The sequence below is a fragment of the Microtus oregoni genome, unplaced genomic scaffold, assembly GCF_018167655.1.
Source record: "Microtus oregoni isolate MIOR12 unplaced genomic scaffold, Mior012 000117F_ref0000505, whole genome shotgun sequence".
Lineage (NCBI taxonomy): Eukaryota > Metazoa > Chordata > Mammalia > Rodentia > Cricetidae > Microtus > Microtus oregoni.
The window spans coordinates 1008063-1034747 of NW_024544746.1; the positions used below are offsets into that span (position 1 = coordinate 1008063).

At 45.0% G+C, this 26685-nt stretch overlaps 1 protein-coding gene across 1 annotated transcript in view; it reads left to right on the forward strand.

Moving 5' to 3' along the window:
• The window catches only part of LOC121444113 (ras-related protein Rab-40B), a 32546-nt gene extending 7771 nt beyond the window's left edge, over positions 1–24775 (forward strand). Inside the window, exons 2-6 of the mRNA XM_041645893.1 lie at positions 18287–18347; positions 21309–21369; positions 22046–22123; positions 22770–22992; positions 23583–24775. Of these exons, the coding sequence (XP_041501827.1) occupies positions 18287–18347; positions 21309–21369; positions 22046–22123; positions 22770–22992; positions 23583–23854 (695 nt within the window). The 3' untranslated portion in view covers positions 23855–24775. The remainder of the gene's footprint in view (positions 1–18286; positions 18348–21308; positions 21370–22045; positions 22124–22769; positions 22993–23582) is intronic.
• The last annotated feature ends 1910 nt before the right edge of the window (positions 24776–26685 follow it).

A 26685-nucleotide genomic window follows, 5' to 3' on the forward strand; every position in this document is an offset into this window, starting at 1 on the left:
CTCTCCTACTCCTTTACAGACCGTGGCGCCACGTATGAACATTCCTTTCAATGCAATCAATGTTTTTTAATGTTGAGAAATGCTTCTGTGTACTTGAAAACAATAAAGCTGCATTTGCGTCTATGTGTGGTACTGGTAGTGAGCCTAGGGCCTCCTATGTGCTAGGCATTGCTCAAATATAGCCCTCTTTTTTCATTTGTTTGCTTTTGTTGTTGTTTGGGTTTTGTTTTTTTTAGTCTTGTTTATTTTGTATTATTATTATTATTATTTGGTTTTTGAGACAGGGTTTCTCTGTAGTTTTGGAGCCTGTCCTGGAAATAGCTCTTGTAGACAAGGCTGTCCTCGAACTCACAGAGATCGGCCTGCCTCTGCCTCCTGAGTGCTACGATTAAAGGTGTGCACCACCACCATCTGGCTTCTTGTGTTTTTTGATACAGGGTTTTGCTATGTAGCTCTGGCTGGCCTGGAACTCATAGAGGTCTGACTGCCTCTGCCTCTGGAGTATTAAAGTATTAAAGGTGTGCGCCACCACCATCTGGCTTCTTGTGTCTTTTGATACAGGGTTTTGCTATGTAGCTCTGGCTGGCCTGGAACTCATAGAGGTCTGACTGCCTCTGCCTCTGGAGTATTAAAGTATTAAAGGTGTGTGCTACCATGCCATGCCTCCTTTGGTTACTCTCTGGTTTGGAGACGGCTTCTTACTAGGTTGTCAAGCCTAGCCTTGCATTCACTCTGCAGTCCCATGAGTCTTGAACTTGCAAATCTTAGGTGTGAGGAGTGCAACTCTGGGCATCTAGCACAATGGGCCATATCAACACGCATGCGCAGGCTGCGGGTGCTTGTTGCAGTATAAGATTTTTAAACTATGTTTCAAACTTTATTCCCACATGTACCTTGCTTAATTTGCTACCCTCAGAGAAAAAGATTACGTACAAATAAAACGTTGAAAAATTCTGCAGTGTCCCACAGACTTACACTTAAAAACGCATAAGATGAAGGTCCTACCTACAGAGTCATAAATAATTTTTTATTTATTTTTGAAATGTTTTCATTTGTGTGTGTGTGTGTGTGCGCTACAGCTCACATGTAGAGGACAACTTGAAGGAGTCAGTTCTCTCCTTCCACTATGTGAATCCTGGGCTGGACATCTGGTTTTACAGCAGATGCATTTGTCCACTGAACCATGACCCCAGCCTCAAAATAATTTTCAAGAGTATTTATTTGAGACTTGGTATGTGGACTGGGTATGTAGATAGAATGCTTGCCTAACGGGCGTGAAGTTCTGGGTTTACACACCTATGATCCTGTCACTCAGGTAGTAGAAGTGGATCTGAAGTGCAAGGTGAAGGTCAAGCTAGCTGAGAGACGTGAGACTCTACCTCATTTTTTTTTAAAAAAAAATGTTTATGACATAAAAATGCAGCTCACAGGAATTTCTTCACTTTTTATGTTATCTCAAAGTTGGTTCATTCCAGCTGATCTCGCCCTTTTAAGGCTTTTTAGAATTTGTAATAAGCTTTGGGTCTCACCGTCAGCCCTTTATTACTCAAGGGTGTGGGGGAAGAAGCATCAGCACGGATTATCCAAGAAACAGTCTCCGGGAGGCCCATTGGCATTAGGTCATCTCATCTGTCTCCACCTGACCTCCACGGTGGTATTGTCTGTTGTCCTTTCTGGTGGGTTGTGGGGTTGTTATAGTGAAGTTATTGCTTCTTGGTTCATAAGCAGCTGTGTCTCCAGTACCTGGTATAATGTTGACCCCAAAGAAGTGGATAGAGTTTTCTCTTTTTAAAAAATGCATTAGGGTGTTTAGCCTGTGTATCTGTGTACCATATACATGCAGTGGTCACAGAGATCACAAAGGGGCACTGGATCCCTGGATCCCCAGGAACTGGATTTACAGGGGGTTGTTAGCCACCATGTGGGTTCTGGAAACCGAATCTGGGGCCTCTGGAAGAACAACTACTGAACCATCTCATCAACTCACTCTTTTTTTCCAAGTTTTGTTGGCATGTACAGTTCATAAGTATGGAACTATGTGTATGATCTTTGGGTCATTTAGACGACTTTATTTTTATTTTTTCACAGCATTATTTTTCTTCTTTTAACATTTTGTTTATTTATCATGTATCTAAATGCATGCCATATGCCGTGGCATGAAGTTTAGGACAACACAATTTATGGGAACTGGCTGTCTCCCTTCTGCCATGTGTGTTCTGGGAAGGGGCTTCAGGTCATCAGGCTTGATAAGTGCCTTCATTCTCTGAACCATTCATCTCTTCATCTCGCTAGCCCACAGCATTGTTTTTCTTTTGTGAATGAATTTGGCTACATGCTTTGTTTTTTCTAAACTGGACTTGGCATTCCATGATATTTGGGGTTGGGAGGGGGTTTAGTTGTTGCTGATGTTTTAGTTTTGAGACATAGTTTCACTATGTATTTCTAACTGGAACTCACTATGAAGACCAGGCTGGCCTTGAACTCAGAGAGATCTGCCATCCTCTTTCTCCTGAGTTTTAATCAATGGCATGTGCCCCAATAGCTATCATCGATCTTAATTTCCTTTTTTAACTCCACAATTAAAACTTTATTGAAAAATTGACACCAAGACAGAAAACCGTTATTGTATACCGTACAAAACAAAATGTAATTGCACCGTCTTGGTAGAGTGACAGACTTAGAATAGGACTTTCTGTGATAATACACCAATTTAGCAAATTGCTTGCATCATTAGTGTTGCTTGTTTTCCTGAATGAACAGCCGTCTGTGAATCTGGCTTTTCCTCCTATATGCTGGAACAACCTACACAAAGAACCACTGTTTGAACATGGCTAAAACAGTGGCAATCTTGTGGCATCTTAGACATTTTACATCCATGAAAGAAGAATTTGGACTTTGGACAGTGGGTCAGGGTGTCTGACCTCAGATGTGTGCCTGTATACCACATGCACGTAGTACTTAAAGGCATAAGGGGGCGCTGAGTCTCCTGAATCCGGAATTACCAATGGTTGTGAGTACCTGGAATTGAACTCAGTTTCTCTGCAAGAGCAGCCAGTGCTCTTAACCACAGAGCCATCTCTCCAGCCCACTGATTATTAGATTCTGAATATATTGTATTGAATTCAGATACACAAGCCCACTGATTATTAGACTCTGAACACATTGTATTGAATTCAGGTACACAAGCCCACTGATTGTTAGACTCTGAACATATTGTATCGAATTCAGATACACAGTTTACAGAATTCCACCAGGTAGACAGTTGAGTCTTGGATCCCCAGCTAATGGGGAAACTGCCCTGTGATTTCTATTCCCTAGCCTCCGCTGGCAGAGTGACAGCAAATACACTTGCACCATCAGGAGCCCAGGCAGAGAGATGCTCCTTTTGTGTGTTAGTGTCAGAGCTTGACAGTCAAGCCAAAGCCCAGGGTGCTGTGATCCCAGCAGGGTCTGCCTGGTACTAGCTGCTGGTGGTCCTGTCTTAGAAAGAATCCCAAAATGTTGCTGATAAAGAATTACATAGGAGGGAGAGGCAGGCGGATCTCTGTGAGTTCGAGACCAGGCTGGTCTACAGAGCTAGTTCCAGGACAGGCTCCAAAGTCACAGAGAAACCCTGTCTCGAAAAACAAAAAAACAAACAAACAAACAAAAAAATAAGAAATACATAGGGCTGGGCGGTGGTGGCGCACGCACACCTTTAATCCCAGCACTCTGGAGGCAGAGGCAGGCAGATCTCTGTGAGCAAAAAAAAAAAAAAAAAGAAGAATTGCATAGGCCCTCGCCAATGCTCCTCAAGTTTTTGACCTGAGGCAAAACCGGCCTCAAACTGTTGCTACACTGTGTGGGTTGTGTATCCCAACCTCCTGCAGTTAACGTTTAATTGCCCTCCTCTAAACATGACATTTGAATTGACCGTGTGTTAATATTGTGGGTTGTGGCAGGATTGGTTTGATTGGTTTAAATAACATAAAAGCAAAACAGGTTTATAGAGGAAGACTCATAAATATCCATATTAAACAGTAATTGGCCTTGTCATGTAGACTATTAATTATTCATACAAAAGGTTATTATCTTAACAGGAAAACATGCATTGACTGCTGTGAAGTTGCACTGTTCTCTCTTAGATTAATAATATCTATGCACAGATGAAATTGGTGTCGTCCGCTCAGAATGCTTGTGTGTTGGGAGGTCACTGAACGTCTGTGGGGGTTTGGGGGTTTGGGTGGAGCCAGTTCATCACAACTACCATCAAACTTGGGGTCAGGTAGCTGATGTGGGAGGAACCTGCAAAGGGGGGCTCCTCTGTGAGAGCTTTCCTTAGGCCGTAGAAGAGCAGAGCAGAGGGAGGGGGCGGGCCTTCAAGTGCAGCTAGCGGAGGAAGGCTTCCCAAGCCGCTGTGACAATTGACGTAAATGGGGCCTTACAATAGCTGCAGTGATTCTTAAACAGAGAGAAAGGCAGAGCCTAGAATCAAGCTGTCAGCTAGCCTTGCTCCCTCTGACAGCCTGAGGAGAGGGCCCTTCCTTGCCACCCCACTTCTTGGTATCATTAATCCTTGGTCTTTGGCATAAGGCAGGCTGGCTCGTATGTCTTTTCATCTCCTTATCCTTGTAAGCATACCAGGCACTGGATTGGGGGCCCAAATTAATTCATTATGGCTTCATCTTGGCTACATCTGAAAAGACCCTATTTCTCTTTCCGAATAAGGTTAGGTTCTGGGATTCCAGGGAGCTATAAAGTCTAGAGCAACACCGTTCAATCCAGCACAGATGGCAGTGACCCCCATTTTAAAGACGATTTTCTAGGCAGGCCAAGAGCGTGCTGTGTAGCCAAGGGTGACCCTGGGCTTTTTGTTGTTGTTGTTTTTGTTTTTGAGAAAAGTCTCACTGTGTAGCCCTGACTGACTTGGAACTCTATGCAGACTAAGGTGACTTCAAATTCTTAGATCTGTCCTTCCTTTGCCTTCTGAATGCCGGGATTAAAGTGTGTGGCACCACACCTGACAACCTTGAACTTTTTTTTGTTTGTTTTTGTTTTTTGTTTTTCGAGACCATATTTTTCTGTGTAATAGCCCTGGCTGTCCTGGAACTCACTCTGTAGACCAGGCTGGCCTCAAACTCACTGAGATCCACCTGTCTCTGCTTCTCAAGGGTTGGGATTAAAGGTGTGTACCACCACCTGGCGCTAACCCTGAATTTCGAATCCTCCTGTCTCCACCGCCTGAGTGCTGGAATCACAGACATATACCACTGTGTGTGGTTTATGAAGGACTGAGCGTCAAGTCCAGATCTTTGTGGATGCTGGGACAAGTACGTATGCTACCAGCTGAGCCACAGCCTCAGCCTGGTGCTACCGTTCTCATGAAGGCAGAACCAAGAACTTGGGGTTCCCCTTTCTAGTAGCTGTTGGTCTTGACTTACCCATGTTGGTCTCTGTTGGCTAGGACACCCAGGACCTCCTCCAAAGTCAGCCTCAGGCTTAGGGTCCTCACCACAGGTCCTGCTAGGCTTTCATGATCCCATAGTGACCGGGCACCCCAGCCCGACAGACTCGCCGATGACGTGGAGGCTTTGCCCTGGCCATCTGTTTTAGTTGCCTTTGTCCAAGATCTCCAGTAATATTTTCTAAATTACAAAGGAGAAGAGATAAATGTGAAAGTAACTTTAAAAAAAGATTTATTTTTATCCTATGTGAATGGGTGTTCTGCCTGCACGTATGTCTATATATGCTGTGTTCATCCAGTGCCCATGGAGATTAGAAGAGGGCACTGGAGTTACAGCCGTTTCTTAGCCACCACGTGCTGGGAACTGAACCCAGGTCCTCTGCAAGAGCAGCCAGTGCTCTTAAGCGCTGAGTTATTTCTCCAACCCCATACAAAAGTAATTTTTACCAGTATCTCCAGTGACCTTTTATTTCTAATAATTGACATTATTAACCACTTACCATCCTTTACTATATTAGAGGAAATTCAAATTATCTATAGAGGAGCTGGAAAGATGGCTCAGCAAATAGGAACACTGGATGTTCTGTTCTTCTAAAGGTTCTGAGTTCAAATCCCAACAGCCACATGGTGACTTACAAATGTCTGTAACAGAATCTGATGCCCTCTGTTGGTGGACAAGCATACATGCAGACAAAGCACTCACATAAAATAAAGACATAAACCTTTAAAAACAAATGAATAAAACAAATCATAATATATGCAGATACACAATCATATGTATACATATAAACACATTGCTAATTAGATCAGAAAGTTTTGCTCACAGACAAGAACCAAGTGTGTTTTGCTCACTCCCAAGCAACACAGGACAGGCAGGAGGTATGGCTCCCCAGGTCCCTTCCTCCCAGCAGCAATGACAGCAACTCGGGGCCCCGCGTGCACCGTGGAATCACTCCTCCTGTAGACCAGGCCAGGCTGTCCTCAAACTCACAGAGATCCATCTGCCTCTGCCTCCCAAGTGCTAGGATTAAAGGCGTGCGCCACCACTACCTAGTTAAACAGATGTGTACTGTCATGCTTCTTCCTGGGCTTCTCATATTCATGTTCGTTCTCTGGACCACACAGCTCTTAGCCCATTAGTGTAGAATGTCTAATAAAAACCCTGAGACCGATATTGGAGTTCAACCTGAAAGTCAGAAAAGCAATACAGCCAGCCACTGGCTCTTGCCTCTAGCTCAGTCTGAAATTCCTCCAGGAATCCTCAGAATGAGATTGTATCAGAGAGCTGTCTCCTCCTGTCTTATATTCCTCTCTAGTGCTGGGATTAAAAGTGTGCACCACTACCACCTGGTTTCTATGGCAAACTAGTGTGGCTTCTGGGATTAAGGTGTGTGCCACCATTGCCTGGTCTGTAAGGCTGATCAGTGTGGCTGTTTTACTCTCTGACTTCAGGCAAGCTTTGTTTATTGAAATACAAGTGAAATATCACTACACACAAGGGTCAACAGCTCACATACACCAGCACAACACTCCTGTGTGCTCGTTGGGAGCCCAGTTCCTTCATACATTCTAAATATCTGCAAGGCAACAGGCCCCCATATGTCCAGTCTCCTGCCCTTTCTAACCCCAGGATATTTGTGAGGTTCGGTGTCTTGACGTCATGACATCCTGGCATCTTCTGGGGTAACAGGGATGGGCCAACCTAACCTAGAACAGACAGGTGACTTGCTAGCTCAGGTCACATCCTCTGAGCTAGGTTCCATGAGGCCCTTCCCTTCCCACCGTACACACGCTGTGTTCTATACAGTGTCTGCTGTACCAAAAGTGGACCCCGGGAAGGGCACAGAGATCTTCTTAAGATAAGCAATAACCACAGTGGTGTTCTCTGTGCAGATTTAGAACAGGGTGCTGCTAAAAATAGAACTTGGCTTCCCTTACCACGCTTGCGCAGATGAGTGAGCTGACAAGGTAAGCGGTGTGTCCTGGGGAGAAGACAGAAGGCCAAGCTCTTTCTGATATGGTAAAAATCACATATTTGGGATCAGAGTGGACCATCTTAGACTGATTCTATTCAAGTAGCATTGAGTGTGCTCATTACTGTGCAAGTGTCACTACTGTCTGCTTACAGACCATTCGCTTCGCCCCCAAACCCCTCCATCCCCAGCAACTAATCTGATAGCTCATATTTTGATTCGACCCGATATATTACTCAAAAGTCAGGTGCTCAGAAACAAACATGCTATACATTACATTTAATCAATATTTGCACCCTAAGTGATCTTTCGTATGAAGGGGCACATTCCTGTCAACTCACTCCCAGAAATAGAGAGCAGCAGCTGGTGGAGGAGTCAAAATAGATTACTAAATCACTTATTCATCTGAGTGTGCAGAGAATAGCTTGGTGTTTGATTTTTTTTCTTTTTTTGTGCGTGAGGTTTTTTTTTTTAAGGTTAAAATTATCTTTCTATTAATAACCCTGTTATTCTGACTCAGTGGGCATTCTGACAGGCTTTGTTCTAGAAGTTTCCTTTATTTTAATCATATTCTTTTTCAGTATTTATTGTGTATGTGCGCACACACGTCATTGTGGGCCATGTCACACATGTGGAGGTCAAAGGAAACTTACAGGAGCCAGTTCTCTCCTCCCGCTGATTGTGTCCCAGAGATCAAATGCAGGGGGCAAGCACCCTTACCCACAGAGCCATCTCATTGGCCCGACTCGCCTCATAGGCAGAGTTAGCCACATTCAATGAATTTTAATAGTATTTTTTATGCTGACACTGACAGCATCAGTGTTACAATCTCATGGATCAAAATGTAACAACAACAAAAGAAACACAACAAGACAACAGATGAGCTGATATCAAGAAAACATTGGCCAGAATAAAGCAAAATATCTCAGAAACTAAAGAAAGATTATGAAAGATTCTTGTGTTGTGTGAACCTAAAATTAGCTCTGTGAATCCTTGACTTCTGTGTCTGTGTGCTTTGTGGCCATATTAGATAATAGATAGGTAGGTAGATAGATAGATGATGGATGGATGATGGATGGGTGGATAGATGGGTGATGGATAGATGGATGGATGGATGATGGATGGATGGATGATGGATGGATGGATGGATGATGGATGGATGGATGATGGATGGGTGATGGGTGGGTGGATGGATGGGTGATGGATGGATAGATGATGGATGGGTGGATGGATGGATGGATGGATGATGGATGGATGATGGATGGATGGATGGATGGATGATGGATGGATGGATGATGGGTGGATGGATGGATGGGTGATGGATAGATGGATGGATGGATGATGGATGGATGGATGGATGATGGATGGATGATGGATGGATGGATGATGGATGGGTGGATGATGGATGGATGGATGATGGATGGGTGGATGATGGATGGATGGATGATGGATGGATGGATGGATGGATGGGTGGATGGATGGATGATGGATGGATGGATGATGGATGGATGGATGGATGATGGATGGGTGGATGGATGGATGGGTGGATGGATGGATGGGTGGATGGATGGGTGATGGATGGATGGGTGATGGATGGATAGATGATGGATGGGTGGATGAGAGAGAGAGAGAGAGAGAGAGAGAGAGAGAGAGGTGCTGAACAGAGGACTGGTGGTGGTTTTTCCCAGGACCTGACATCCAGACTCTGTGGAGGTGCTGGAGGTGAGCCACAGACCCTGGTCAGGTGCCAGGATCTAGGCAGGCCTAGCACCACAGCAAGGCAAAGGCCTCATCCAAGCATCAGGGATCTTGAAAGAGGCAGGTGTGCCCTAAGCAAAGAGGTTTCAGTCTCCCTCCGTCGGAGACCAGACCTCTGACCCTAGAAGTCCATCAGGCCTGTGTGACTAACTCAGGTAATGGAGGATTAGACACCTGAAGGCTGGGTCTTCTCTGCCTCTCCCCTGTGTGGGGATGAGCCCCAGGGTAGAGGACTGTGGAATGATAGGTACCATAGGCCGTGGAGGGCCACTGGTCTAGAGAGTGATGGAGCGTCAGGAAAGAGCCAAAGACCAAGTTGACCATAGATAGCAGCACCTGAGCAGCCCCCAATTGATGCCCCATCTTCCCTCCGTGGCCTTTTGACTTCCAGTTAGTTGGGGTATGGCAACAGTTACTGATCTGGGCTCTTTTTGTGAGAATCTCATTGTAATCAACTCAAAAGAGTTAGGTCTGTTAACCAAGGCTGGGGTCAAATGCAGAGTCCACGCCACTCCAGGTATTCATCCAAAGACAGTTGGATGCTAATTTTTCCTTTTTAAAAAGAAAAATAGGGGGCTGGAGATGGCTCAGAGGTTAAGAGCACTGGCTGGTCTTTCAGAGGTCCTGAATTCAGTTCACAGCAACCACATGGTGGCTCACAACCATCTGTAATGAGATTTGGTGCCTTCTTCTGGTCTGTAGGCACACATGCAGGTGGAACACTCTATACATAATAAATAAATAAATCATTAAAAAAATAAAGAAAAATAGGTTACACAAAGGTTAAAAATCATGCCAGAAGACATTGGTGTCAAAATTGGCTATATAAACATTAGAAAGGCAACTTCCATGTTCAAGATAAAAGCTGTGAATCATTCCAAATGACTTTGACTTTTATAGCACTTCCTAGTCAGAAAAAAAGTTAACTGACATTAATTTTTTAAAAATTAGAATGCTTTCAGAGCATTGTAGAGGCAGAGATGATGGGTGAGAAGCCATCGGAGCACAGGGGATAAGGGACACCCCGGGATTAGCCTGGGGTGCTATACTGAGGCCCAAAGGCTGAGTACCCTTGTTAAGTGGGACCCAAGGTGCTGAAAAGACACGGCTGTACCCCCACAGGCAAGGAGCCTTGAGTTGTGGCAGGTCTGTCCGTGCTTCCAGCCTGGAACACTGAGACCCAGGGGAAGCTGAAGAAGCTGCTGGTGTCATGGTGTGTGTACATCTGTGTTTTGATCATCATGTCCCTAGTGGGTTATGCTTACCGCTTACCTGACTTGAGTGACTACCCTATCCGGTAGAAGTGGGGTGAAAGGGTAGACGGGTAGGTGATGGAGTGGGGTCTCACTGATGAGTTACATGAGAGCCCAGAAAGCTCCCTGGCCTCCTGTGCTGAGAGACAGCACAACTGGGAATCAGGAAGCCACACTTCCCAGATCTGAATCTGCTGGTGCTTCTTATACTCCCTTCGCCAGAGCTGTGGGAAATGGGTCTCAGTTGTTTAGAATCAACATTATTCGTGGCATTTTTGTTAAGAATGTCTTCGACAGTCTGAGAGAGCACCCCAACTCGCCCTGCCCTAAATCCTCACAGGGCTACAGAGAGGTGCCGGGGGAAACAGCACCCAGATTGGAGACAGACGGAACTGTGAGGAAAGGTCTCATCACTCACTGCCTTGAAGGAAGTGAAGGCCCCACAGGGACGGAGCACAAAGGCTGGGAAAGTTACTCATAGGCCCCAGCACGCTGGGGCCAACCCTACGGGTTCCCACCCTTTCAGAACTGGTCATCTGGGAGCAGCCTAACCACTCTAATAATACAAGTCTGAATCCAAATTCTTGCTGCTGTGCTAAAGTTTCGTTTATGTGTATGTGTGTGGATATGCAGAGACCAGAAGAGGGTGGCAGAGGCCAGGTGTGGTGATATACTCCTTAAAAACTCAGGAGTCAGAGACAGGTAGATCTCTGTGAGTTTGAGGAAGCACTCGGGAGGCAGAGACAGGCGGATCTCTGTGAGTTTGGGGCCAGCCTGGTCTATAAGAGCTGGTTCCAGGACAGCTAGGGCTGTTACACAGAGAAACCCTGTCTCAAAAAATGAAAAAAAAAACTTAAAAAATGTTGCTTAAGCAGAAAAGATATCCCCACATCATGTGCCTGGCCAGTTATGGCAGGGCTTATTCCAAGAGTGGCTGGATCCCAGTGCTGGTGGGATTTCCCACAGACGACCTCCACATTCAAGCCTGCTTCTCAGGTTTGCTGTTTCTTACCTCTGGAGGAAGCTGGCTCAGGACCTCTAAACCGGGTGAGTGTTGTCAGTGTTCATGCCGTGTAGGGCATGTAGTGAGCAGTCCCTCTGTTACGGCATTCTCCAGCACTCTTAGGTTGCTGGGTTTCTGCTGTGTCCAACATTGTTTGCAGGATGGCTGGCTCATGCCAGAACAGAGTCTCAGAAAGGACTGATTCAATAAAACCAAGACAGATCTTAGAAACTGGAAATATAGTAGTAACAGAAATGAAGCTCTATCTCAAAGAAAGGGTAGAGGATGAAACAAAATTTGAAAAAGACTGAGAACAAGAAAGAAACAAGAAAGAAATGAAAAATAAGAAAAGAAAGTTATGGGACAAGTTCACAGTGTTTAGCATCTTCTTGACAATGGTCCAGAAGAAAAAAACAGATATGTAATTCAAGAAAGCTTTTCAATTCAAGCATGACACAAACCAGCACTTGGGAGGTAGAGGCAGGAGTGTTGGGAGTTCAAGATTACCCCTGACTATATTTTGAGTTTGAGTCTAGCCAGAGAGAGACATTAGATCCTATCTCAAAATACACAAACACACACACACACACACACACACACACACACACACACACTGACTCAAAAAAAGAATGTTTCTGAGGCAGTTAAGAGAACTGGCTGCTTTTCCAGAGGACATGGGTTAAATCCCCAGCACTTACAAGCATCTGGAAATTCAGTTCCAGAGAATCTCATGCCCTCTTCTGATCTTTCTTGGGTACTGCATGCATGTGGCACACAGACATATATGCAGGCAAAACACACATACACATGAAATAAAATAACCAGAATGTTTCTCAGAGTGGAAGCATCTGTGGCCTGAGACTAAATGGGTCCAAGAACAGTCAGTGTGACAAGCTGCCATCTAAGCGCAAGCATGAAGGTGCCAAGTGCTAGAGGAGAAAGCAGCCCTGTCCACTGGCTGAGAGGAAGTCTGATTGTTTGAAGGATGGAGGACCAGCCTGACATCTGCCTTCAGCACAAACATACTTCTGGAAGAAAAGTATTCCCTACTTAGTTTAAATCCCTACCGAATTCAAAGATGCGTAAGGACACTCCTAACACCTCCACACTTACCTTCCATGCATCCTCCTCGAGACAGAACCAAGGAAATCATAAACTCTAGAGGACCCCCATACTGGGGGATGTTCCTGGCCGAGAATAGGCAGGAAGATTCTGACAGTAGATTTAGATAAACAGGAAGTTGAATGTGAACATGTGTGTATGTGTGTAGACATATGCATGCCATGGTATCTACTTTGAGATCAGAGAGAACTTTCAGGACTTGTCCTACCCCTTGAACATGGGGTCCATGTGTAGTAAGAGACTGTTCATTTGTTTCCCAGATGCCCAGACCCAAATAATCACATAGAAACTATATTAATTACAACACTGTTTGGCCTATTAGCTTAGGCTTCTTATTAACTAACTCTTACATCTTAAATTAACCCATTTCTTTTATTTTGTGTATTGTCATGAGGCTGTGACCCACCAGATAAAGTTCCAGCCTGTCCTCCTTCAGCAGCTACGTGGTATCTCCCTGACTCCGCCTACTTTCTCTCTATATCTCTTTCAACCTGGCTATATTCTGCCCTGCCACAGGCTGAAGCAGCTTCTTTATTAATCAATGGTAATAAAACATTCACAACATACAGAGGGAAATACACATCATCTCCTTTTCTGTCTAAATAAAAAGGAAGGTTTTAACTTTAACATAATAAAATTACATATGCAAAACAGTTATCAAACAACAGTTATAGTTATAATATTTAGTCCATTTACATTTGGCAAATTAAGGAAAATACTTTATCATCTATTCTATCTTTGTGAGTCTAAATTTTTATATCTAATTTATCTTTTATCATAAATAAGGAAAACTATAACTATTTGTCTTCAACTCCATCAAAGACTCCAGAAGGATATAATATTACCTAAGTAAACAGTAAGCAACTTCCAAAACTCTAGAATTGACAGAGATATCTCACTGCCTGGACAGTCACCCAAAGTTCTTCTGTAATACTGGGGCATCCATCTTCAGCCTGCAGGACCATAGTATCTGGCAGACTTTTCCATGAAGCAGGAACTTTGAAAGACTGTTTTGTCTCTATTGGCAGTTTGTCAGTCACTTTCTTCTGTGTCCTACCAAATGTCTAGCAGTTTCTTCTATGAAGCAGGAACCCTGAAGGATCATCCTGTCTTCGGGAAAGTTCAGCAGTTACTTTTCTGTGGATCCTGAATGTCCAGTTCATACAGCATACACTATCAAGCTGTCCAGGAAAGAGCAGTTTCTTGCCCAAATGGCTAGCCTCGTCACATTGAAGGCAAATTCCATAAGGATTTTCTTCAATGCCCAGCAACCTCTCTGAAGTAATTGCTGCCAAAAACAGATATGTCTCACTGTTGAGAAGTCTAAGTTCTTAAAATATTTTAAATGCCATATTCTGTGAGTCTTTGAAGTGTTGAAGATTATATGTGTAACTGAAAAATATCTGTATATATTTAGAAAACCTAATAACATGACTATAGTTTGACTATTGTAGATGACTATTAATCTGTATTTTTAATTATACATTAAATTTTTCAATGAGCTACACAAACATAATATCTTAAACAAGAACAAAAATATATATACACGGTGTAACAAAATCAACCTTAAAACATATCAATAGACCAAGATCCATACCAATGCAAAGTGTTAATCTCTGCATCATATCCCCCTTATCTGCAAACTGCAAATTCAGAAGTCAAGAACACAAGTTATTAAAAATTTGGAGAAAAATAGCAAAGTAATGGTTAATAAAGGTAAAAACAGGTAGGCATGCTAGCACATGCTTAGAGTCACAGGAAGTGGAGGCAGGAAGTGCCATAATTTTGAGGCCAGCCTGGGCTATAACAAAGACTCTGTCTCAAAAAACAAATGAACAAAAACCAAAATAATTTTACGAATGTGGTGGGACATATATATAATCTCAACACTTGGGAGACCAGGAGTTCAAAGCAAGTTAAGGGACATATCAACTTCAAGGCTAGCCTCGACTATGAGATCTTATCTCAGTCAAAAAATTGACAAATTAGTTACTGGGGGGAACAAAAAATTTAAATAGGGAATGGGACATAGGTAGGGTAGGATGGCCTGCAATGTTTCTACTGGGTCTCAGAATGGCTTGAGACTTGAAACTAGAGACCCATTACTTTGATGAAAACAAAAGCCAAAACTTGTTCTCTTCTATAAAGCTTGTAAGGTATGGGGGCTGTAGGTAGGCCAGTGAGATGGCTCAGTGGGTAAAGATGACTCCCACCAGCGTGATGCCCTCAGTTCATTTCCGGGACCCACACGGTGGAAGGAAAGAATGGACTACTGCAAGTTTTTTTCTAACCTTCCACACAGGCTATGGCACACGTGTGTGACCAGATACATTGTCTCTGACAAATAATGTAATAAAACTTGTAAGTGCTTAAAAACCACATCCCATATTGTTATATTTGTTACAGTACAGCCTAGTGCCACTTAGTAACAGGGACACATCCTAAAGAATGCATCACGAGCCAATTTTCACTGTGGGAATATCCTAGGGCATGGCCACACAGAGTGCTACAATGTTACTAGGAGAAGTAATCTTTTCGATTGTTTTTTGAGGCAAGGTTTCTCAGTAGCTACAGAGCCAGTCCTGGAACTTGCTCTGTAGACCAGGCTGGCCTCCAGCTCACAGAGATTCGCCTACCTCTGCCTCCCAAGTGCTGGGATTAAAGGCATGTGCAATCACTGCCCCGCTAGAATAAGCAATTTTATGGGACCTCCCCCATATGTGCAGTCGATCCTTATGGATCAAATGTGATTGTAAGTATGACTGAGCCAAAGGATGTTTCAAGGCTGGAAGAGCCAGCCTGCCTAGGCATGGGTTAGTCTCCTCAAAGACCAAAATAATATGCCCTCCAGCCTGTGAAGGGTTGGTACTCTGCTTGTCTGGAGACAGACATCCTGAGGTCAGAATTATTATTTCAACATTTAAAATAGATTTCCAAGTGTGTTTATTCATAGGTGTGTGAAGAGAGTGAAAAACCCTTAGCATTCCAGGGAAAGGAAATATCCTCACAGTTAACCCTATCCACATTCTACCTGTATGTATGTCAGGCTCTGTATGCCTCACTGCTGACCACTGCAGAACACCCATGCTTGATAGTCCTGGGAACTCCATGGATCCGAAGGTCCAGGCTAGGAACTAGACAAGGACAAGAGACTTTGAGAGAAGGTCAGAAGAACACAAAGGCGGAGAAATGGGGGAGGGGCTGTCAGAGGTGAGACAAGGAGTGTCCAAAGTCACAGGCGTGTCAGCATCTTTGCTCATTCTCACTAATGGGCTAGGAGGCGCCAGGCTTCTGACCCCAACCACACTTCTTAAGAAGAGCAGCAGATGTATTCCTCTCTAAGGAGTGGGATTTCGTTCTTCCGCAGATTTACCGACCACTGGCATGATGGACTCTTGAGGTGGAGAGAAGGAAAAGGAAGAGACTCAGGCTGCAAGCAGGAAGGAAGATCTGCCCGCCTCAGTGGAGGGCAGGGAGGGAAGGGGGTGGGCGTGGCTTGTCTCTTAAAGAGAACAGATCATGACCTATGTGTCATCCCGATACATGGGAGGTGGGAAGCCAGAGGAAGGTCTTTAGCTACATAGATAGTTTGAGGCCAGCCTAGACTACATGAGCCCTGTCTCAAAAACCAAACCAAAACAAAAGTTTGGGGGAATCTGGGATGCAGTCCTTTGGTAAAACAGTTACCTGGCATTTGTGAGGCCCTGAGTTCCATCCCAGCAAAACACGGGAGTGCAACACACACACACACACACACACACACATACACACACACACACACACCCCTTTGGGGGGTTAGTGAGATGGAGCAGCAGGCAAAGGCTCTTGCCACCGAGCATTAGAACCTGAATTCAGCTGGGTGGTGGTGGCCAATGTCTTTCATCCCAGCACTAGAGAGAAAGATGCAGATGAATAATCTCTGAGTTCAAGGCCAGCCTGGTCTACAGTGCAAGGGCCAGGACAGCTAAGGTTACACAAAGAAACCCTGTTTTGAAAAACAACAACAGCAGCAACAAACCTGAATCTGATCCCTGAGGTCCAAAAGGTGGAAGGAGAGGCTGTCTTCTAAGTACACAAGTGTGATGGCATGCATTCATGTGCCCATGAATGTAATAAAAACTAAAACACAAAACCTGCGGGGCTGGCGAAATGGCTCTGCTAGTAGAGTGTTTGTCCTGAGAGCATGATGACCTGAGTTCAGATCCTACCCCACCCACAGCATCCACAGTAGAGCCGAATTCAGAGGCGTGTCTGTAACCCTGGCACTGGGGGTTGTGGAGGAGACAGCTGGTGACAGTGACTGCCTGAGTTTGACCCTTGGGACTCACACAGGTAGAAGTAGAGAATCAACTTCTAGAAATTGTCCTCTAATCTCCATGTATGCCACAACACATACATGTGCCGGTCTGTCTGTCTCCATCTCTCTGTCTCTGTCTCTACACACACACACACACATACACAAAGTAATAAAATAACTGCAACAATAAAAACTACGAGTAATTTTTCGAGACAGGGTTTTACTATGTATCCCTGCCTGCCTGGAACTCACTATATAGACCAGGCTGGCCTGGCTTGGAACTTACAGAGATCCATCTGCCTTTGCCTCCTGAGTGTTTGGATTAAAGCCGTGTACCACCACGCCTGACCAAATTAAATACATTTAAAAATATAAAGTGGGGGCTGAAGGAATGGTTCAGTGGTCAAGAGGACTTCGTTGCTCTTAGGAAGAACCGAGGTTTAGTTCCTAGCACCCACGCACCAGCTCTCAGTTGTCTGTAACTCTAAATCATGTGCTTGCATGTACATGGACACACACATGCATGTACACATGCATACGCATAATTAAAAATAAAATCTTAAAATAAGGTGGAGAGACTGACCTGAGGTTAACCTCTGGCCTTCACACATGCTGGACACACATGTATTCACATCCTCATGCACATGTGCACAAGTGTGGACATATACATGTACACACGCATGAGCTTGAGAAGAGAGGAAAGTTTAGAAAACTGCCCATAGTGTATAGTCTAGAGGTCAGCTGATCTGAGACTGCTCCCCAAGCCTACCTTCCTGGGTACACACAAACTCAGAGTTGGCATCTTCCTCTCTGCTCCCAGATAGTATTTCCTTCACATTCCTAGTGTAATACCTGGGGGACCCACTCCTCCTGCCAGGCTTACCGTTTTAACTCTGTTCCCTCGGAGACAGCTGAGATTAGCTTTCGTGTGCAGGGGAGGATGGTCAGAGCAAAGGGCAGAGGTCAGAAAGGGTGAGTGAAGAGCCCCCAGCTGGCTACGGCACTGTGGCAAACCCATCACCCACCAGGCTGTGCATAGCTCTGTGGAGATTCAGAGAGGTTCTTGAGAATGGAAGGCCCAAGTGGGCATTATGGGGTCACCCAGCCATCCTGGCTCAGTGCCCATCCTCAAGACAGCACTGGGGGATGACCAAAGTCCAACATGCAGTTGGGAAGTACCCAAGGAAGGTACTGAGCTGACAGCCACCAACATGGATGCCAGAGTGTTTGAATCTGAGTGGCTGTCCACTGGGAGGCCAGTCTGGGGTCCAAGGGAATCTTCAGAGATCTCAACCTGCCTGTTGATTTGAAACTGTATGACAAGAAACCCTTTTCTCTCTCGGTGCAAGGGTTCCACATACTTAATAGTTCTGTCGTGGGTGATGGCTGAGGAAACACATCTAGCCCAAACCTAATATGTCCTCGACTCTTTTCCAGGAATTGATCACAAGACGACCACCATCCTGCTGGACGGCCGAAGAGTGAAACTGCAGCTTTGGTGAGTTGGGGGCTGTGCCAGTCGGGATGCCCTAGCCCTGGAACCAGCCCCTTTAGTCCTAGCTGGAGCTATGGCTTTCCCCTAAGATGTTGACCCTGTTGTCTGAGTCCATTGTTTAAGGGGATGTGCACCTAGGATGTGTCCGAGAAAGAGCGCTTGTTGGTAGAAGACACCTGGTTGTCACCTGCTTCCTGTTTCACTTCACCGGATGCTGTCAGAGATGGAAGTGGAGTGGCCAGGACAGCTCGGCTCTCTCAGCCTCAGTTCTGAGTGTACAGAACAGAGCTCACAGTGTCCTGGTTCCAAGGCTAGGGGCCTTGTTTGATCACCTGGGCTACAGCTCCCTCTACTTTGGTCTTCCCGGCAGGCACCACACCGATCTTGAGTTCAGCTAACCAGCGCCTGTCTGCCTCATTCTCTAGGACCTAAACCTGGGAACTTGGGGCTCATTCTCCTTCCTGAGCTCCCTTGACCTTTGGGTGTTGCTGGAATGCTAAATTGTAGTTGTTTTTTACTCTTTGAGCTCTTTACTCCTTTGGGGGGCCCACCACCCAGCCCCCAAATAAATCACACAGAATCTTAGTCTTTCTTATAAAAGCCTGGTCTTAGGTTGGCTTGTTTCTAGCCAGTTTTTCTTACATTATCCTGTCTATCTTTTGCCTCCAGGTCTTTATCTTTCTCATTTCTGCATACCTTTCTTTACTTCTTTTTTTTTTTGGTTTGTTTGTTTGTTTGTTTGTTTGTTTTTTCGAGACAGGGTTTCTCTGTGGCTTTGAAGCCTGTCCTGGAACTAGCTCTGTAGACCAGGCTGGTCTCGAACTCAAAGAGATCCGCCTGCCTCTGCCTCCCAAGTGCTGGGATTAAAGGCGTGTGCCACCATCACCTGACCCCTTTCTTTACTTCTTTCTCAGTGGCTTGCTGAATAGCTGGGTGGCTTACCCGTGATGTCCTCCTTTCCAGATTTCTTCTCCTAGTTATTCTCTCTGCCTGTTAGCCCTGCCTATCCTTTTTCCTGCCTGATACTGGCCATTCAGCTCTTTATTAGACCATCAGGTGTTTTAGACAGGCAAAGAATCACAGGTTCACAGAGTTAAACAAATGCAGCATGAACAAAAGCAACACACCTTAAAATAATCTTAACATTGTTAAAAACAAATGTTCCAGAGCATAAACAAATGTAACACACCTTAAAATAATACCCTACAACATTTGGGGAGATACATCTGAGGTTGCACCTCTAGTCCCCTGGCTCTGTCTCAAGATGCTGAGTTTAACCAGGCGATGGCAGCGCGTGTCTTTAATCCCAGCACTCGGGAAACAGAGACAAGGGCATCTCTGTGAGTTTGAGGCCAGCCTGGTCTACAGAGCAACTGCCATGATAGGCTCCAAAGCTACACAAAGAAACCCTGTCTCAAAAAAATGAAGAAAAAAAGACGCTGAGTCTACAGCAGTGTGCATGGCCTAACCCACTCTGGGAACACCCTTCCTTCTTCCTGTAGTTTCTTGGCATGCTGGCCTGGCCTGAGAACCGCACTCCTGGTGTGTGTCATCATCTGCGGAGAATCTGCTTATGGAGCAACTGGGTATCAAAGAAGGTTCTATCTTGTGTAATCATCGAAAAAAATTATTCTGTGCTAGAGATGGAACCCAGTGCCTTGCTTGCATGAGGGAAATATACTGCCACCAAGCTATATTCCTAACCTTAAAAGAACTTTTAAAATTTAAGTTAGGTTTACTTAAATTTCTGAGGATGTTATGGGCCCAGCACCCTTCCACTATGCCACTCTGCTGCCTCTGAGAATAAGCTTAAAACCCCCTGCTAGGTTTCTAGTCTGACTTTTTGTTTTGTTGAGATAGGTTCTCACTATGTAGCCCCAGGTGGTGGAACTTGCTGTATAAACCAGGCTGGTCTTGAACTCTTAGAGATCTGCCTGTCTCTGCCTCTAGAATATAGGGATTGAAGGTGTGTGTCCCCAAGCCTGGTTCTAGTTTGACTTTTAAAGTACATATTAGGGACCACAGAGATATGTCAGTGTTAAGAGCACTTGCTGCTCATCCAGAGGACCTGGGTTTGGTTCCTAGCACTACCTGTGGCTCAAGGTTATCAAGTAACTCCAGGTCCAGAGACTCTGACACCCTCTTCTGATCTCTGCAGCATTCATCCAGTGTACAAAATCTCACACAGACACAGGTACACATTAACAAAAACAAACAAATCTCTTTTTTAAAAAGATATTAAAGACAGGCTTGGTGGCACATATCTCATCGCTGGGAGCAGGAAAGCAAGAGGATCATTTCAAGTTTGGGTCAAGCCTGGGTAAAGAAACCCTGTCTCAGAACAACCAGTCAGGTGTGGTGGTGTCCACTTTTTAAATCTCAGTGCTTAGGGGACTGAGGCTACAGAATAATGCCCTTTCTCAAAAAACAACTCAGGGAGCCGGGTGGTGGTGGCACCCACCTTTAATCCCAGCACTTGGGAGGCAGTGGCAGGCAGATCTCTGTGAGTTCGAGGCCAGCCTAGTCTACAAGAGCTATTTCAGGACAGGCTCCACAGCATCAGAGGAACCCTATCTAAAAAAAAAACAAAGAAAAGAAAAAAAAAATAGGGGCCATCAAGATGGCTCAGTGGGTAATGGTGCTTGTCCCCAAGACTGATGAGCTGAGTTTGATCCTCAGTATTGAGGACAGGCTCCCACAAATTGTCCTCAACCTTCACACATATACACACAGACACAGACACAAACTCACGAACACACACACACACACACACACACCATAGGGAATGTAGTGCCAAGATCTCTCCAGGAAATTCAAGAGGGCTTTGGGCCTTGTCTTGGATTGGCAGGTCATGGCCACCAGCACAAAGACTGTGCAAGGTACTCGCTGTGGCTCCAAGCTTAAGAAGGTGGGCATCAGGAAGAAACACCAGTTCCTCCTAACATTCTCCAACGTCTTTTCCAGGGACACCTCAGGGCAGGGGAGATTTTGTACCATATTCCGCTCGTACTCCAGAGGCGCACAGGTAATCGCATTCCGGGACTGGAGATCAAATTGATTTTGAAAAATAGCGTTTACGAATTCTTACTCAGCCACTTCCTTCATGGCTGAACTAGAAGATAAGTGAAGCCTATATATATAAATTTATGCAGGTCATGTGCTATAATCTGCTGGCTTATGTTTCTTCAGCATCCCAGATGCCATGGGTAGACATGCATTCTCATGAGGGCCTGAATGTATATGTACATGCATGTGACTATCTGTATTTGAGCTTCTAATCTATGTATAAGCATGTCCATGTGTCCACTTTGCATTTTCATTAGTTGGCAACATCCCCATATCCTATGCCCCAGACAAGCTTATAGATATAAGTTCCAGCTCAACTATTTAAGCATCTATCAGTGAGTGTGTGGAACATCATGGGAAACAATAACTCCTATAAGGAATAGATGAATCAAAATTACATGCTTTTGTCAAAGTATGTAAAATGATTAGTTAGGGACCAGGCAAAGTGGTGTATAACTTTAATTCCGACACTTGGGAGACAGAGGCAGGTGGATCTCAGTGAGTTCCAGGCCAGCCTCATCTATACAATGAGATACTGTCTTGATTTTTAAAAATAGTTTTGTCTCCGCAAGTCTCTGGACCAAGCTTGCCTCTTGTGTTCTTCTGTGTGCTGATCTTTGTGGCTTCGCTCCCAGGGTGTGATCCTGGTGTATGACATTGCCAACCGGTGGTCCTTCGATGGCATCAACCGATGGATTAAGGAGATTGATGAGGTATGATATGAGACATTGGCCAGAGGTTCAACAACAGGGAGAATGCTTCACCTTACAGCTGGGCCCAACAGTGAGACTCAGGGACCCTAAGGTTCGGGAAGCTGGGCTCTGCTGTGCCTCGATTCAGGCATGCAGGTTCCCGGCTGGAGGGAGGGGTGAGTGGGCAGTGATGGAGCTGCTGCTTGTCCAGCTGCTGGCTGAGACTTGGTGCATGAGCCCCAAGCTTGCTGATGCTGACTTTGTGGCTTTCCTAATAAAGGGCCACAGGTCGAGTGTTTTAAAACAGCATTAATGTCCTCCAAGTCCTGGGGGACAGAAATTGGCAGGGCCATGTTCTTCCAAAAGCTCCAGGACAAGACTCTTCCTGCCTATCTCAACTTCTGATGGTTGCAGCTACCCTAGGCAGTCATCTGCTTTCTTTGTCACATGGCATTTCCCTGTGCCCCCTCTGTGTTCTCTCCTCCCCTTATGAGGGCACCTGTCATTAGAACAGTTCCCTTACCCCTGCAATTCAGTAAGACTTCACCTTCAGTTATTGCGTACACAAAGACCGTATTTGCAATAGGTACCACTGAGGTTCTGGGTGGACATGAACTTGTAGGGGTACACCACTCAAACTGTTTTCCTTGCCTTTCTCATGCTCTAGCATGCCCCTGGAGTTCCTAAAATCTTGGTGGGAAACCGGCTGCACCTGGCATTCAAGCGGCAGGTGCCCACAGAACAGGCCCAGGCCTACGCCGAGCGCCTGGGTGTGACCTTCTTTGAGGTTAGCCCTCTGTGCAACTTCAACATTACAGAGTCCTTCACTGAGCTGGCCAGGATCGTGCTGCTGCGGCATGGGATGGACCGTCTCTGGAGGCCAAGCAAGGGTATGCTAGGGGGGCCAGTCCAAGTCTCCTTTAACCCATCAGATGGGAGGTGGTTCTATGGCCCCCTGCACGACTGTCTGCCTCCTAGGACTTCTCTCAAGGCTTCTGTGCCCATTCTCAAAAATCCAATCATTTAGTGGCTCTGAGATGGCTGAGTGGGGAAAGGTACCTGCTGCCAAGCTGCCAACCTGAGTTTGATCCCTGGAATCTCCATGGAGGGCCTTTGACCTCCGTGTGTAGGGTGTGTCATGTACACACAAGTGCATACACACAGATACACACACACAATTAGTTAATTAGACAAACAAATACATAAATAAAATGTTCACTTTTTTAAAGCAAATGTATTTAAAAGGAGTAATCATTGTGGCTTTGGAAGAAAACTCATGGGAAGATTTTTTTCTTTTTTGTGGTCTGTACATGGGCAAAGGTGGAGGCAGAACAGGGTTTGCTACATTCATCAGTGACACAGCCTCTTGGTTGAGGTTCCCAGTTCCTGGGGGGAGGCAATCAGATTTGGGGCTTCCCCTTGTAAACATCCCTCATTATGGAAACCATAACGTAAGTGGTTCTCTTTTCTTTTTATCAAGTACTGAGTTTGCAAGACCTCTGCTGCCGTGCTGTGGTGTCCTGCACACCTGTGCACCTGGTAGACAAGCTCCCGCTCCCTGTTGCCTTAAGAAGCCACCTTAAGTCATTCTCTATGGCCAATGGCCTGAACGCCAGGATGATGCATGGCCGTTCCTACTCCCTAACTGCCAGCTCCAGCCACAAGAGGAGCAGCTTCTGCAAAGCCAGGACCAGCCGCGCACCCCAGAGCCCACCCAGAAACTGTACGAGAAATGGCTGCAAAATCTCTTAGAGCCTGGAATTGGGGGCACAGGCCTGTCATCCAGCAACTCAAGAGTCTGAGGCAGGAGGATCATAAGCTCAAGGCCCACCTGGGCTACAGAATGTGAGTTCAAGGACAGCCTGGAACTAATGAGACCCTGCCTAAAAATTACGAAGTGAAGAGAGCTGGCTCTCTAGGAGAGTCTGGAGGACAGAGACCATTCTAGACTCAAGAAACATAGTCTCCACCTCTCCCGGTAACGATGCTGCTTTCGTGTGGAATGCCTATGCCACCGGTGTGGTGTGAATGCCCAGTGTGCTGTGACTGACACTTGTGTGTGGATGTGCATGAAGCTCTTGTTCTGGACTTGTGTGTGCAAAGGGAAAAATTAGTATTCTGCTCTACTGTTGATAATATGAAATTATGGATGTTACCTTTATCATGATTGCTGTGCAACTTTTTCTGTCACTGCTTTTTTATGGCTGATAAAATGTGTGTAGTGAATACATATTCAAGGAAATCTCAGAGACAATGATAGTCAGATAGGCTAGCATCACTGGTATTACAAGAGGGGCTTTTTGTAAACCTTTTCATGTCAAAGGTCAATTTATAAAAGTGCTGCAGCTGCACACAGAGATTGTGTACCACAGATCTGTCCCATTTGGGTAGGACATGGATTTGATAAAGTTTTTGCTATGTCATTTACTACATTTTGGGATTAATAAGTAATCTATATTCATATTTTTCTGTAAACCTACATTTTTTGTACAAAGTGTTCTACAAGTTACGAAGCTATGGGAAGAAAATGCCAAAGATATCTCCAATTATGTTGAACATAACCAGCATTGTTTCAACTGATTGCAAGGAGAAAGGTGTTTCAGTAAACAATGGAGTAGAATCCGTATTATTTAAGGGAATATTTCTCAATAAAGTGGATATTGTTCCTCTCTTTGAAAATTTGTGATACCTCTTTCTAGATCTAGGTTGTGGCAGCCCTTTTCTTCACTTGACTCCTTGCTTGGTGTGGCCGGCGAGGATGGTTTTGGTTCACGATGCTTACCACAAAGATTAGGTTTTGACCTTTGTAACCTTTGGGAAAGATTTCTTTCCCAGGTAAGAAACACAAGCTGGGCGGTGGTGACTCACACCTTTAATACCAGCACTCCGAAGAGGCACAGGCAGGAGGAGCTCTGTAGAGAGTGAGTTCCAGAACAGCCAGAGGTACACAGAGAAACCCTGTCTTGAAAAAAAAAAAAAACAAAACCAAAACAAAAAAAAAAAAAAAGAAAAGAAAAGAAAAAGAAAAAAAGATAAGAAATGCAGAGAAAGGGAGCAGCGCTGGGTACGGGGCTGATGGCTGCTGCCCCCATTCTGGGTGCGGGGCTGATGTCTGCTGCCCCAGTTCTGGGTGCGGGGACTAATGGCTGCTATCCCTCGTTCTGGGTGCGGGGGCTAATGGCTGCTATCCCCGTTCTTGGGATGTTGGAGCATTTTTGCTGTGATAGTTAGACCAACCTGGAACTTCATAGTGATTTCCAAGATTAGAGTGAGACCTTGTCTCCACAAAATAAAGTAATGACAGCATCCATGTGTCTCTTGGCAAATGTCAGAGGTTTATTGTCCCTTATTGGAGCAGAGAGCTGTGGCCAGGCATTTCCCTACAGACGAAACCCTTGTCACTCTCTTGGCCAAAAACCCTACTGATTCTACAAAGGCTCAAGTCTAGGTCTCTTTTCTGGTCCTGCTACTTGGGAAGCAGGGCACAAGAAGGGATTAAATAGCAGAAAAAGTGAACTAAGATAAAGATCGGATATTCTATGATTGTTAGTGCTTTACAGATTTAACAATTTACAGGACTCCAGAGACATAGAAATGATGTCCTCAGAGAAGATGGAGCACAGCTGTGTGGTCCACTGAAGACTTGAAGCTAACGGGTGGGCATCCAGCTGGGTGGAGAAAGTTCCTTAAATGTCTTTCCCGCCCCTCTTCAGTGCTGCTGGGATGGATGGTGGGCTGAGCGGGAGAGAGCCCCAGCTAAGTCAGCCATTCCACATAGGTTCTTATGCCTCAGCTTAGGGAACACATCACATGCACACACCATGTCCAGACCTGTTTTTTTTGTAAACTCCTGGAACCTGGAGCCTTTTGGAAGCCTGATATCTATGGAACATACAGGCTGCCCAGAGGTTTTTTGCCTTTGTTCCCCAGGACCTTTGAGAGTGAACACAACCCTCCTGCACTTTGATTTTGAACCTCTGCCTTCCAGACTGCTGTAGAATAGATACATTTTTCACACCGAGTCTGTCATAGTTTATTATGGGGACCTGAAAAAGCGATAGAGCCAGCAAGTGCTACAGCAAATTTCTGTAGAATGAAAGTTATCAAATAGAACATATTAAGAAAAGTATTTATGCTGGGGCTGAGAGATGGCTCAGTGGTTGACAGCACTGGCTGTTCTTCCAGAGGTCCTGAGTTCAATTGTTCAATTCCTAGCCATCTGTAATGAGATCTGGTGCCCTCTTCTGGCCTGCAGTCATTCAGACACAACACATCATCAATAAATAAATTCTTTTTTTTTTTTTAAAGTGTTCATGCTTTGGTGGTGAATACACAGAAAGTATAGCTGAAATGCAGGTTAAACCCCAGTGAACCTTTGTCATTTTCCCCTGTGGCATTCACTGGAAAATCTGAGCATGGGTTCATTAATCCCAGGTGTATGAGCTTCTCTCCAAACTCTGAGATTAAAACATATCACACACGATTATGTCTTCATTTGCCCTGTGAAAATGGCTGCATTGCAGAAATTTTCCTACCCAGAAAGTTTTTTTTTAACCGGATATTATTTAGGCTAGCAATTGAGC